Here is a 12,782-nt window from a genome sequence, read left to right on the forward strand (position 1 = left end):
CAGATGGTAACTGCTCCTCTGTGTTTACATTTGTGACCGACTGATTGGACACAGCCGGTCACGTGGTAAACAGTCAATTTCATTGGCTGTTTACCTTGATCGTAGAAGCGCTGTGTCCGAGAGGACACATGCCGTTCCTGATCGCCGCGCTGCGCACCCCCCGTGGGCGTGCGCTAGGGGGTTATCCTGCTGAACGTCATATGACGCCCAGTCAGGATAACACAACCACCGCCCAGCCATCATCTGCTATGGGCTGGGCGGGAAGTGGTTAAACTCTCTAGACCACATCTTCAACCTCTTCCTCTCCTCTGGCACCTTTCCATCTCCGCTCAAACATGCACTGGTTACCCCCATACTTAAACTCTCACTGGACCCCATCTGTTTAACTTAAGACCCATCTCCCTGCTTCAGTTTGCCTCCAAGCTTCTTCAACACCTTTTTCCACAACCATATAAGTTGTTACTTCACCGACAACAACCTTCTTGATCCCCTACAGTCTGGCTTACGCCCACAACATTCCACAGAAACTGCCCTACTAAAACTCACCAGCGACCTACTAGCTGCTAAAACCAAAGGCCAGTGCTCCATACTTACACTCTTGGACCTTCCTGCTGCCTTTGACACAGTTGACCACCCGCTCCTCCTCAACAAACTCCACTCCCTCGGCCTCCGTGATTCTGCTCTTTCATGGTTCTCCTCCTACCTATCTCAGCGAACTTTCAGTGTCGCATAAAACACCATCTCCTGCGCTCCTATCTCTTTCGGTTGGGGTACCCCAAGGCTCCATCCTTGGGCCCCTCCTATTCTCTCTCTCCACCTCTTCCCTCAGCCAGTTGATAACCTCCCATGGCTTCCAAAACCACCTCTTTGCCAAGGACACCCAGCTCTCTCTCCACTCCTCAACTTACCCCCTCAATCTCATCACGTACCACAAATTTACTGAGCGACAAATCGGTATGGATGTCACACCACTTCCACAAACTCAATCTTTCTAAAACTGAGCTTGTAATATTTCCTCCTCCCCGATCCCCTCTGCATGACTTTACCATCAAGATCAATGGCACAATCATTGGAGCCTCCACACACGCCAGGGTGCTGGGTGTTAACCAATGCAACACAGAGTTCAGGCATAATGCAGAGTTTAGCAGTAATTAACAAGTTCAGAGATCAGAAGTAATGCAGCATTCAGGGGTCAGAAGTAACAGAAGGTCAGAGGTCAGTAATAATGCAGAGATCAGAGGTCAGTAGTAAGGCTCCATTAACACCTGGGTGTTTTGAGATTGCAGAAAAAAAAATCTATACGATTCTGCCTGTGTTCTAAAAAGGCACTACAATAGGCAAACAGGTTCAGGTGCCATTATATTCAACGGCACCTAAAACGCGGTGTGGTTTTGCCATGATTTATCGTGCTTCAATCACAGCAAATCGCCTTGGTTGAAGCTTGATGCCCAAAAAAACCTCCTGCTCTTCTTTGGGCAGCAAGCTTCAGGTGATGCGATTTGCCACATTTGCAGTGCGACAGTCACGTCAGGATTAAGTGTTGCATGAATTTAAATGGGAAAGTGATTGCTGATATGTAACAGAGACTAAAGCAGCAATGATGAGAACCCCTTGTTAAAATGTTTTGGGGGTTGTGTGTCCTGCCAGGTGTGCAGAATCTGCTCTCCTGTAAGACTGGAAAATACTATGGATTCCTTTTAAAAGCTTGTAGGTGTTCTATCAAGAACTGCACTGAATAAATAGGTCAACTGGAGCCCAGTAGGATCCTTTCCATAAAAGTTTTTTTTTTGTCAACATGGGACTTTTAAAGCCGAACTTCAGGATAAGCAAATATTTCCTAGATACATTTCTCATGTCTATTCTTCCTTTAGTTTCGGTGTGATTTGCGCATTTCTTCCAGACCTGTGCAGTAATCCAGTGTAAAAAACTTTGCTTCTGTGCAGGAGCTTGAAATAAAGAGTGGCCACTGCTGCGCTCTCTCCTTGAGCAGGGTGACTGGTCTTGTCTCCACCCCCTCCTGTAGTTTTCTGTACTAGGTTGACCTGCTGGGCCCCTCCCACAGTACTGCTCTCTACGCAGTGATGTCACGGCTACTTTCAAAAGGTAATACCCTGTTTCCCCCAAAATAAGACCTAGTGTGATTGTCAGTGATGGCTGCAATATAAGCCCAACCCCCCAAATAAGCCCTACCCTGTGTCCCTGAAAATAAGCCCTACCCTGAAAATAAGACCTACGAGGACTTTAACTAGGGCTTATTTGGGGGGTAGGGCTTCTATTGCAGCCATCACTGACAATCACGCTAGGTCTTATTTTCAGGGAAACAGGGTAGCTGGGTTTGCAAAGGCAACACAGCAGCTTATATTTACCTTTCCTTTGTTCTTTCTATAGGGTCTCTGCTTTAAAAACATTTACAATTGTTTGGAGGTTTGAAGTCATTTAGCAAAAAAGGCAGGATTTTACCATATGTGTGAAACATTTAAAAGTTGCCTGTTAGAAAAGTCTCTGTCTCTCAAATGGTCTCATGCATGGTCACTCTCTCACACAGGCTGCCAAATGAAAACTACAATGGGCAATTTCAACAAACATTACCCAGGATTGGTCCACTGTTGTCGCCAACATGAAACCCAGCCAGAAAAATGTCAAGCAGTCAATGCTGGAGGTGCATGACAGGAAATGGTTGCTAAGAAGCAGCAGAAATTCAGTGGAATTCAGATGCAACAATGGATGAAAAAGGTCAAATCAGCATTTTGTTAGAATTAAAATGACAATTGTTTATAATACACAATGCTTTTGCAAACTGAATTGGGCAGCACAGTAGTGTAGTGGTTAGCACTTTTGCTTAGCAGCAAAAGGGTCGCTGGTTCAAATTTCCCAACCACCACTCTACCTGCCTGGAATATGCATGGTTTCTCTCTGCCTGCGTGGGTTTCCTCCGGGTACTCTGGTTTCCTCCCAACTCCAAAAACATGCTGGTAGGTTAACTGGATCCTGTCTAAACTGGCCCTAGTATATATGAATGCGAGTTAGGGACCTTAGATTGTAAACTCCTTGGGGGGCAGAGATTGATGTGAATATACAATGTATATGTAAAGCGCTGCATAAATTGACGGCGCTATAGAAGTACATGAAACAAATAAAAAAATAAAATTAAATAAAAATGTTATCCAGTAAGAGTTTACAGCAAAAAAACTTTTACTTCTATTTCTTCTCAGAGCTCATAAGCACCATCCCACACACTAAATTGGCAGGGAGGGGGAGGTATGATGCGCTGTTACAATACATTGCACTTTACTGTTTTCTTTGCTCTTTATTGAAGTGTCACAAAATGAGACATGCGCCACAGAGCATTGCAGACATGCTGCATTTTTGCACTGTGCCTAAGGGCCAGTTCACACCACATGCAGTCCAGTGCGTTTTTCTCTGCATCAAAAATGCATGGAAAGTAGGTTAAATGGTTTTCAATGGCATAGTTCACACCAGTGCAGTCAGTTCCAATGCGTTCCAGCTCCAGAAAAAAAGTAGAACATGCTGCATTTTTTCGTACTGTACTGGAACGCTGTAAAATCAAAAACGCACCGGAACGCACCTAAATGCTCCAAAAACGCACTGCAACACACTTGTCTTTATTTAAGGTTAAGAAAAAAAGAGGGGGGGGGGGAGAAGCACTGGACTGCATCAAAAACGCACCATAAATGCATCAAAAACGCGCATGCAGAAAAGGACCTGGAAGGCATCCGAACTGCGTTTCTATGGTGTGAACTGGCCCTAAAGGCTAGTTGCATATTGAGTTTCCCTGAAGAAACGTAGATCTAGCTCTGCAAAACGCATTGGACGACTCAAGAATTTCTGCCATGTGTTATTCACATGATTTTATTTACCTTTGTAAAATAAAAATATTTTAAATCTATTTTTGTTTTTGTGCTCACCTCAGTGACAACTTCATACCCTTAAAAAACCCTACCTTTTGTACGGGAGGGAATCTTTTCTCCCTAATTTCTGACTTTACTAGATATATTGGGATGTGGATATGATTGTTTGTCCCCGAAATGGGTCAAACTATTTATGAGAAAGGCTTGATGAAAAGGAGACCCTCGAAATGCATTTCTGCCCCTAGTGGCCACACAGAGAATAGACTTGGTACACAGCTTTCAGCCACAGAGCTCGAGAGCTTAACTTCATGAGCGGTGCTCCTAGAACAGGAGTCAGCATTGCTATGTTTTTCTAGTGTGTCTCCCTCCCCATTGGAATTATACTGAAGTACCTTCCTCCTACACCATCCAGGGTTGTATTGAATCAGCTTCCTCCTGCAGGTTCCCAGCCGGCGCTGTGTATCTTCAGCCTGAGTCTCTCATGGCATGAGAGCCATCCATCACTCCAATGATTTTATCAGTAAAGCCTCGTACACACAATCGGATTTTCCGCAGACAAAACCTTCTACTTTTGTTTGAAGGGGTATGTTTGGATTTTGTCTTGCATACAAACGGCAAGGAATTGTTGGCCAACAAACACGAACATAGCGATGTACTACATGGTAGTTCGGCTCTTTAGAGCCACCCTTTGGGCTCCTTCTGCTAAGTTTGGCGAGTGTTGATTCGCGCTTTTCAGTTCACGCTTTTCAGTTCACGCTTTTTAGTTTGTTTCTGAACGGCCGTTCGTCAACCAGCCATGTTGCAGAATCGGCGGTGATAATGTGTTATTTATTATTGGCCTTGGAGTTATTGCTTTGCCCCAAGTCCAGTCCAGGAATATGAGGAGGAGGAGTTCTTGGACCAAAAATTGGTTGCTTTATTAATCGTGACCAATTATGTCATATGCCTTTGCTGCGGGAGCTCCAGGAGAATAATCCGGATGATTTTTGGAATTATCTCTGGATGACGGACCCCTGCTTTCACCAACTCTTAGCATTATTGACCCCCTATATTAAGAAGCAGGAGACATGCAGGAGGCTTTTATTTTATTTTTTGGTTGAATAATAATGATTTGATTTGTTATATTTTCTATATTTTTGGATGTATAGGATGCACTTTTTGGTTAAGTTCTATTGGCAGATAGCATGTCTAATTTTATTTGTTTTCTTTATTTAATGCACAATAAAAAAAATTGTGGAAAATACTTGGCTATGTGTTTTACTTCAAATGACAGTTTTGGAGTAGGCAGTAAAAAATACAATGTAAAATTAACAAGGAACACCAACATTGTTGTATTTTTTATCTTAAAAACTACAGAATAATTGTGCTGTGGTAACTTGCACCAAAAAAAAAAAAAAAAAATGATATTATTCTTGATATCACTAGAAAATAAAAGCCTTTTAAAATACATTTGCCATAACTCCATCAGTATCACCAGCAAAGCAGCTTCATTATCATCCCATTAAATAAAGAAGAGAATGTGCACTGCATGTTGAGATTTCATAGTTTGCCGCATCACGAATGTGAATTCTCCATTACAAACGCTAGTTTACAAGACCGACCGCTTCTGGCTCGTCCTTGCTTCCGAGCATGCGTGTTTGTACTTTAGACTTTTGTCGGACGCACTTGTGTACACACGCTTGGAAAATCCGACAACAGACATTTGCCCACAGAAAATTTTAAAACCTGCTATCCATTTGTCCACGGAAAATCTGACAACAATTGTCCGATGGAGCATACAAACGGTCAGATTTTCCGCCAACAGCCTGTCATCACACATGTCCCATCGGAAAATCCGATCGTGTGTACGTGGATTTACAATTAAATTTACATAATATTATGTTTTGTTGTCGCCCTGATGAAGAGGGGAGTTCCTTTGACTCTTAAAACGCATTGCTTGTCTTTTAGCACAAGACCAATAAATGAAATTGGACTCTTTTGATCTGGTGTGCCTTCCATATATACACTTTTGGTCTGGTAACCATGCCTGCCGTGGCTGTTAATCTATGTGCGGTGCACTCTTGTCTCATGATCCCTGTTCATCCCAGACTATAGATACTGTATGTGAGTGAATGCATTATTTCACAATAAAATGTTTGTATATGCCTTTGGTTCCAACGCTTCAGTCTATACATTTGTAAAATGTTTTGCCATACACAAGACTATCCCAGATCTATACTGAAGCTGGCAGGATCCCTCCCAACTGTCACCGAAATCATTAGTTCAGGTCTGCAGTTTTGTGGGACCTCACTGGATAGACAGAGCAGCGGGAGCCATTAGCTCCCGCTGCTGTCAATCAAATCCAGTGACACAGGAGTGGGGCCAAGTCCTCCTGTCTGTGTCAATGGATGCAGCAGCAGGACTCAGGAGCGTGCCCGCACGAGTGCCCCCTTGGAAAGCGGCTCTCCGAGGGGGCACTCGACAAGAGGAAGAGCCAGGAGCGCCATGTGGGGACCCCAGAGAAAGAGGATCGGGGGCCACTCTATGCAAAACCCTTGCATAGAGGAGGCAAGTATACCATTTTTTTTTTCTTTTTAAAATAACAAAGAAAGCTTTACAATCACTTAAATGTGATTTCACTTTTGTGTCCTCATTTTGACCTCACAGAGGGCTTTTTGTTGTTTTGCATCCTACTCTCCCCTGTGGTCAGGGCTTGAAGAATCTTCTGCTACGTTTGGGTGTGTGATACTCACCTTACCAACCCACAATGCAGTATGCTCTGGCTATGTGGCCAATCACCAGACCTCACCACGTCAGCATGGAAACATGGGGAAGAGTGCACAGCCTTTTTAAGTTGGCCAGACTTCAGAGAACTTTAGTGCAACTTGGTGTTCACATCCTGACAATATGCCATTAAGACAGTTGGAGAAATATTCTGATTGTAAATGTCACATTACATTAGTGTTACCTGGGCAAACAAGTATATCAAGAGAGTAAACTGATGTGAATTCAGAGCAAAAGGCAATCATTCAATAAAGACTTCCTTCTAAAAAACAAACATACATACAGATGATTTTTCTGCCAAGCTGCTAAAAATGTGTTGTGTCATAGGCGATCACCTGCTATTCTTGCCAGCATTCAATTGTTCATGCTCATCAATGCATTACAGTAATCAGATCATAGGGTGCACAAAAAGCAGCTACGGTAACTAAAGTTCAATAATCCCAAAAACAGAATCAAGAAGCTGTTTCTGACATACACTGTAAAGTGAAAAAGTATGAAAGGAGTAGTGTTTTAGCATCCATTTACATCTGTGCACCTTGGGTAAGTATGCAAAATTGTATGCGTTCACGTGGCACATTGAGTGATTGTAAAGTCTCAAGGTTTTTTTTTTTTTGTTAAACTAACAAACATTTTATACTTGCTTGCTCTATGCAAAGGTTTTGCACAGAGCAGCCCTGAACCTCCTCTTCTGGGGTCCCCTGCTGGCACTCTTGGCTCCTCCCCTTACCAAGTGCCTCCATAGCAAACCACTTCCTATGGGGGCACTGGTGCATTCTCACTTCCGAGCCGGCTGTGTGTGTCCATAAGAGACAGAACAGGGCTCAGCCTTGTCCCCAGCTCCCTCATCACCAGTTGTGGCTCCCGCTGCTGTATCTCAGCCAATGCAGAGGCTCTTGTGCACATCGCTAGAGTGAGATCAGGCTTAGGTAAGAATAGAATGCAGTAAGGTTAAAAAAAAAAAAAAAAAAAACTGCCTGCCTTTACAAAACACAATCCTAATGATGCTCCAACACACCTTGATAACATGTACTATTTTAGTGCAATGTCTGTGTGTTGGGCAGCTGATTCAAATGAATAGGCTGTCCAATGCAACTCATATAAAACAAACAAAAACATGCATTTATGCACACGCAGTCGCACAGTAAGCTGTGATAATGTAGAATAGGCTCCTTCTGGAGTACTGGATACTAAAATTGCTAGGTAAAGTTGATCCAGGGAATATTCGATTGCCTCAAGGGGGATCAGAAAGGATTTTTTTCCCCGTTAGACTAAATTGGATCATGCTTTATTGGGGTTTTTATTGCCTGTCTCTGGATCAACTGTGGGTATTGGATTGTGTATATGGAGGTTTTCTATTTCAGTGTGTTGCTTTTCTTTTTTTCCTCTGTTGGTTAAACTGGATGGACTTTTGTCTTTTTCTAACCAGATTAACTATGTCTGCAATATTCCACACTGCAACGTAAATGCAACACAAAAGTATAGTCATGTAATGACACAGGGAATAAAAAGTAAAACACTAGCACATCAACAGATGCCATCACATAAAAAAATACACTGAAACATGCACAAAAAGGCATGTAAACACATATCAATGCACTATACTAGGCCTTTGGGAACAATCAATACATGTTATCAGAAGCTCCACAGTTGTGTGTATAAGCCACTCCCAACTTTGCCACCCAATATTTATCATTTCAATACAGCTTGAGGCCTGCAATGGAACTTAAGTGCACTTCCTGCGTTACTCTTTTCAACGTCCCATGAACAATATGTGCAGTTAGAAAGGGACTACTGAACCAACCATATCTGTCACAACTGGCCTTCACATACACAGGAGGAAAGTCATAGACACTCTTTAGACTTCTATCTGACCCTCCCACCAAAATGGCTGGTGCTTGTGTCTGACTCATGTGCATGTCAGAGACAAGGACACAAATCTCTCAGAGACCAGCATTGAAGTAAGGTTGTGTCATTACACCTTACTCAGCCACTAAGCCTGTCACAAAGACAGTCGCATGGCCGAGAAATTTTGAGGTTACCTTGCTTCAGTCTAATGGCACCTTTCAAATCTGCCCATTGCCATGCACTGTTCCCCATCAGGATCCACCCACCCAGCATCAAGACTGATGCAGGAACCATAGCCCTGCATTGCATGTGAAGATGCTGAGGGGCAATCCATTGCTAGAGTGAAGGTGAGTGCTGTATCCTCAGCTGGGGAGCCGAGGATCAGGCAAGTAAAAGTGCTCTTCCCGTCCTCTACACCAAACAAGAAGTTTATATTTGCAGTGCAGGTGCTGCCTCCCAGCAAAAGGGGCAACTTTCAGGCTTAGTTTACACAAGCATTGCTCTTTAAAAGGGCAATCAGGGGGTGCATTTCTTTTTAGAGAGTACAGCAGGCATATTATATAACAATATTAGTGCAGTGCAAATAAATGGCTTTAAAAACAGTCCATATAATCAAAGTTAAAAGATCCCTCGTGGTGCAGGGGAAAACAAATTCTTCTGTATGAAATACCGATAATTTCCACCCCAGACACATAAATGTGCTTACCGGATAAGGTGGACCTCTTGTTACAGGAGGTCATACAAGCATAAGTCCTATGGGAGCTGGATAAAAGCTGCATGGCCCCTCTGGATGTCCTCTGTGATCCACAAGACAGCGCTTCAGTGCATTGCTACCTCTGACCACCCAGCCAGTGCTGAGGACTTCTACCAGTTCAGGTGAAGGTTTTCCAATATCTAGCAGAAGGTTGAAAAGAGAAGTAGAGGTTCTCCTCAAAGGGAAGATGGATTAATCACCTGTATAGCGCTGTCTTATGGATCACAGAGGACATCCAGAGGGGCCATGCAGCTTTTATCCAGCTTCCATAGGACTTATGCTTGTATGACCTCCTGTAACAAGAGGTCCACCTTATCCGGTAAGCACATTTATGTGTCTGGGGTGGAGATTATCGGTACTTCATACAGAAGAATTTGTTTTCCCCTGCACCACGAGGGATCTTTTAACTTTGATTATATGGACTGTTTTTAAAGCCATTTATTTGCACTGCACTAATATTGTTATATAATATGCCTGCTGTACTCTCTAAAAAGAAATGCACCCCCTGATTGCCCTTTTAAAGAGCAACGCTTGTGTAAACTAAGCCTGAAAGTTGCCCCTTTTGCTGGGAGGCAGCACCTGCACTGCAAATATAAACTTCTTGTTTGGTGTAGAGGACGGGAAGAGCACTTTTACTTGCCTGATCCTCGGCTCCCCAGCTGAGGATACAGCATCCCTCTGGATGTCCTCTGTGATCCATAAGACAGCGCTATACAGGTGATTAATCCATCTTCCCTTTGAGGAGAACCTCTACTTCTCTTTTCAACCTTCTGCTAGATATTGGAATACCTTCACCTGGACTGGTAGAAGTCCTCAGCACTGGCTGGGTGGTCAGAGGTAGCAATGCACTGAAGCGCTGTCTTGTGGATCACAGAGGACATCCAGAGGGGCCATGCAGCTTTTATCCAGCTCCCATAGGACTTATGCTTGTATGACCTCCTGTAACAAGAGGTCCACCTTATCCGGTAAGCACATTTATGTGTCTGGGGTGGAAATTATCGGTACTTCATACAGAAGAATTTGTTTTCCCCTGCACCACGAGGGATCTTTTAACTTTGATTATATGGACTGTTTTTAAAGCCATTTATTTGCGCTGCACTAATATTGTTATATAGTTTGATACATAGGCTTGGTGAATCCTTATAGTGTTCAGTTTGCATTAATTTCTTTTCTATAGTTTGCGCTGATTGTTCCTGTTTGTTTTAGTACAGCAGGCATGGCTGACAAGCATTCAGGTGGTGATACGTTCACCTCTTCAATGACAGCCACAAAGGGTTATTTTTAAACCACTTCCACTCCGGAAGATCCTAGCCCCTTTATGACCAGGCCATTATTTGCCATTCAGCACTGCACTATAACTGGTAATTGCGCAATCATTTTTCTTTTTTTCACAGCAGCAGGTGAGCGGATGCCCGCTAACAGGTGCTGCCATGATGAATCTGAAATGACAGATGCTCTTTAAATGTAAGGACTTATTCTTACTGGTAGTTAGAATCTTTAATATTTGCAAACAAAATGAAGGTTTACTGTTTAGAATAATAAGCTGTCAGGTTAGTAAAACAGCGATATCAGAACCGATTAAATCATACAGTTTGTAGTGTACATAGATTTGCAAAACAATGGGATAAAGGAATATTCCTGAACTTTGATTTATCTCATGGTTACTGTGACATTGTGTGAATGCATCAATACAGTGCATGTTATCTCAGTTGCATTCATTGAATGAGTTTACCAAAAATGTAAATATTGCAGAATATACAGCCTTATGCTACATAACTAAGCTCCATTTCACGCTGAATAAACTAAATTATTAATGTATCTTAAATAGAAAACTATCTTTAGATAGATTTTTACTCCAGAAGAATCTAATTAAAATAAATTTGATATAAATCAAAATAATCTGATTTAAATTAAAAAAAAAAAAAAAAAAAAAAAAAAAAAAAAAAAAACCCTCATTGAGTTTTATCCACCCTGGTTTACATACGCAAAGCTCTGTCCTGTCATTCGCTTTGATGATCGGTGGGTCCTGGCCATAAATCATTGGCATGTGCTGGAGCTAATGACAGCACAGCCAGGTGCGTGCCCCCTACCTGGGAATGCAAAACCACATTATATATATATATATATAACGTCATTCTGCGCAGGCGGCCCACACTGTAGCAGTAAAACGACAGTGCGTGGTTGGCAAGTAGTTAATGGGAATACCATGCCACAACTGTGAGCACAGCATTTAGCTCCTGGTTGCAGCACCAGCTAATACTTTATAATCAGTTACAGCAAACAGTTTTATTCCTTTTTGGGATAACGGCGTTACATGAATAAATAAAAGCTGATCATTGCAACCACCCCAGTCAGTGGTAAATGGTTTGTCTCATCTCTGTAAACTGATTGGTCTGCAGGAGAGCTTGTGTTTTTAAAAAAATCAACAGACTTACTGGCTGGATCACCAGATGAAAATAAAAGGCGAAAAAAAGCAAAACGAATGCAGCCACTACATATAAGAATTGGTAAGCTACAATATATGAAATGTTTGTTGTTGGGTTTAATACTGCCTTAATGCGTGGAATGTGTTAAGGTAAAACAATGGAATTTGGAACTACTTTAACTCTTTTTTTTTATGTCACATAGTGACACTTCATTCATTAACAGAGGTGTGTTGTGTTGCGGTGCCATCCAGTGCATCTGATAGCAGCTCATCACACTAGCACTGTGGGGTGAATGGGGCACATAACAAAAGATTGTTTTCTATGTGCCCTAGTGGTGACCTGCGGGGGGGACACAAGCACTAGGGACGTAGTGTCAGGAAACTGGTGAATGCTTTATTGATCCCCCCACCTGTCATCAGGAAGGAAAGGGTTCAGGTAGGTCAGTCTGCTATGACAGGTGTCAGTGATGACCCGCCCCAGGACACACACGTAGAACAGGAACAGGTGTACAATGGAAGCTGTATAGAGATCCCCCTCCCCTTATTCTGGGATAGGCTCCTTACCCTCTGCGATCACCCGCTTCACTCGAAGCTTCAGCTCTCCCAGCTCCACGGTCTGCCCTACGAAGTCATGCTGGTCTCGCCCGGTGGCCCCCAGGGAGCCAGGCCCGGCCAGGAAGTCCAGAGCGGACTGCAGGAGAGACATGTCCCGGCCGCCTCACCCACACTTCCGGAAGGCCCCCGAAGAGTTAGCGCTCGGTGCCCGGCCGGTTCTCACTGCCCAGTTTCCGGCCTCTTTCCTGCTTCCGCATCCGTGACATCATCCGCCGCTGACGTACAACGACTTCCTCCTCCCACTCAGGGCCGGTGTTGTGCTCAGTGATGACGTGTACAGAGCACGGTGTTACTGGGAGCTGCACCTGCAGTAGAAGAGGAGGAGAAGGAAGAAGAAGAGTAGAAGAACGCCAGTGTACAGGAGATGTCAGTGGCTGGAAAAGGTTCCTTTCCTGAGTGGCCTCTTACATTCATAATGTGTTGTATGGAAATAATAAAGATTTTTTAATAAAGATTTCATATAAATCATTCTACAGTGGCATTCTTGCTTGAGGGGATGCCGAATAAATGG

The 12,782-nt window shown here is 43.2% G+C and overlaps 1 protein-coding gene across 2 annotated transcripts in view; it reads right to left on the bottom strand.

Moving 5' to 3' along the window:
- Positions 1-12,525, bottom strand: part of GAK (cyclin G associated kinase) — a 181,754-nt gene extending 169,229 nt beyond the window's left edge. The window contains exon 1 of one of the 2 annotated variants that reach the window (XM_073595786.1): positions 12,221-12,525. In XM_073595786.1, coding sequence (XP_073451887.1) covers positions 12,221-12,362 — 142 coding nt within the window. In that variant the 5' untranslated portion in view covers positions 12,363-12,525. The remainder of the gene's footprint in view (positions 1-12,220) is intronic. The other variant, XM_073595780.1, reaches the window with a different exon arrangement.
- Positions 12,526-12,782: the final 257 nt, after the last annotated feature.

The sequence above is a fragment of the Aquarana catesbeiana genome, linkage group LG01, assembly GCF_042186555.1.
Source record: "Aquarana catesbeiana isolate 2022-GZ linkage group LG01, ASM4218655v1, whole genome shotgun sequence".
Lineage (NCBI taxonomy): Eukaryota > Metazoa > Chordata > Amphibia > Anura > Ranidae > Aquarana > Aquarana catesbeiana.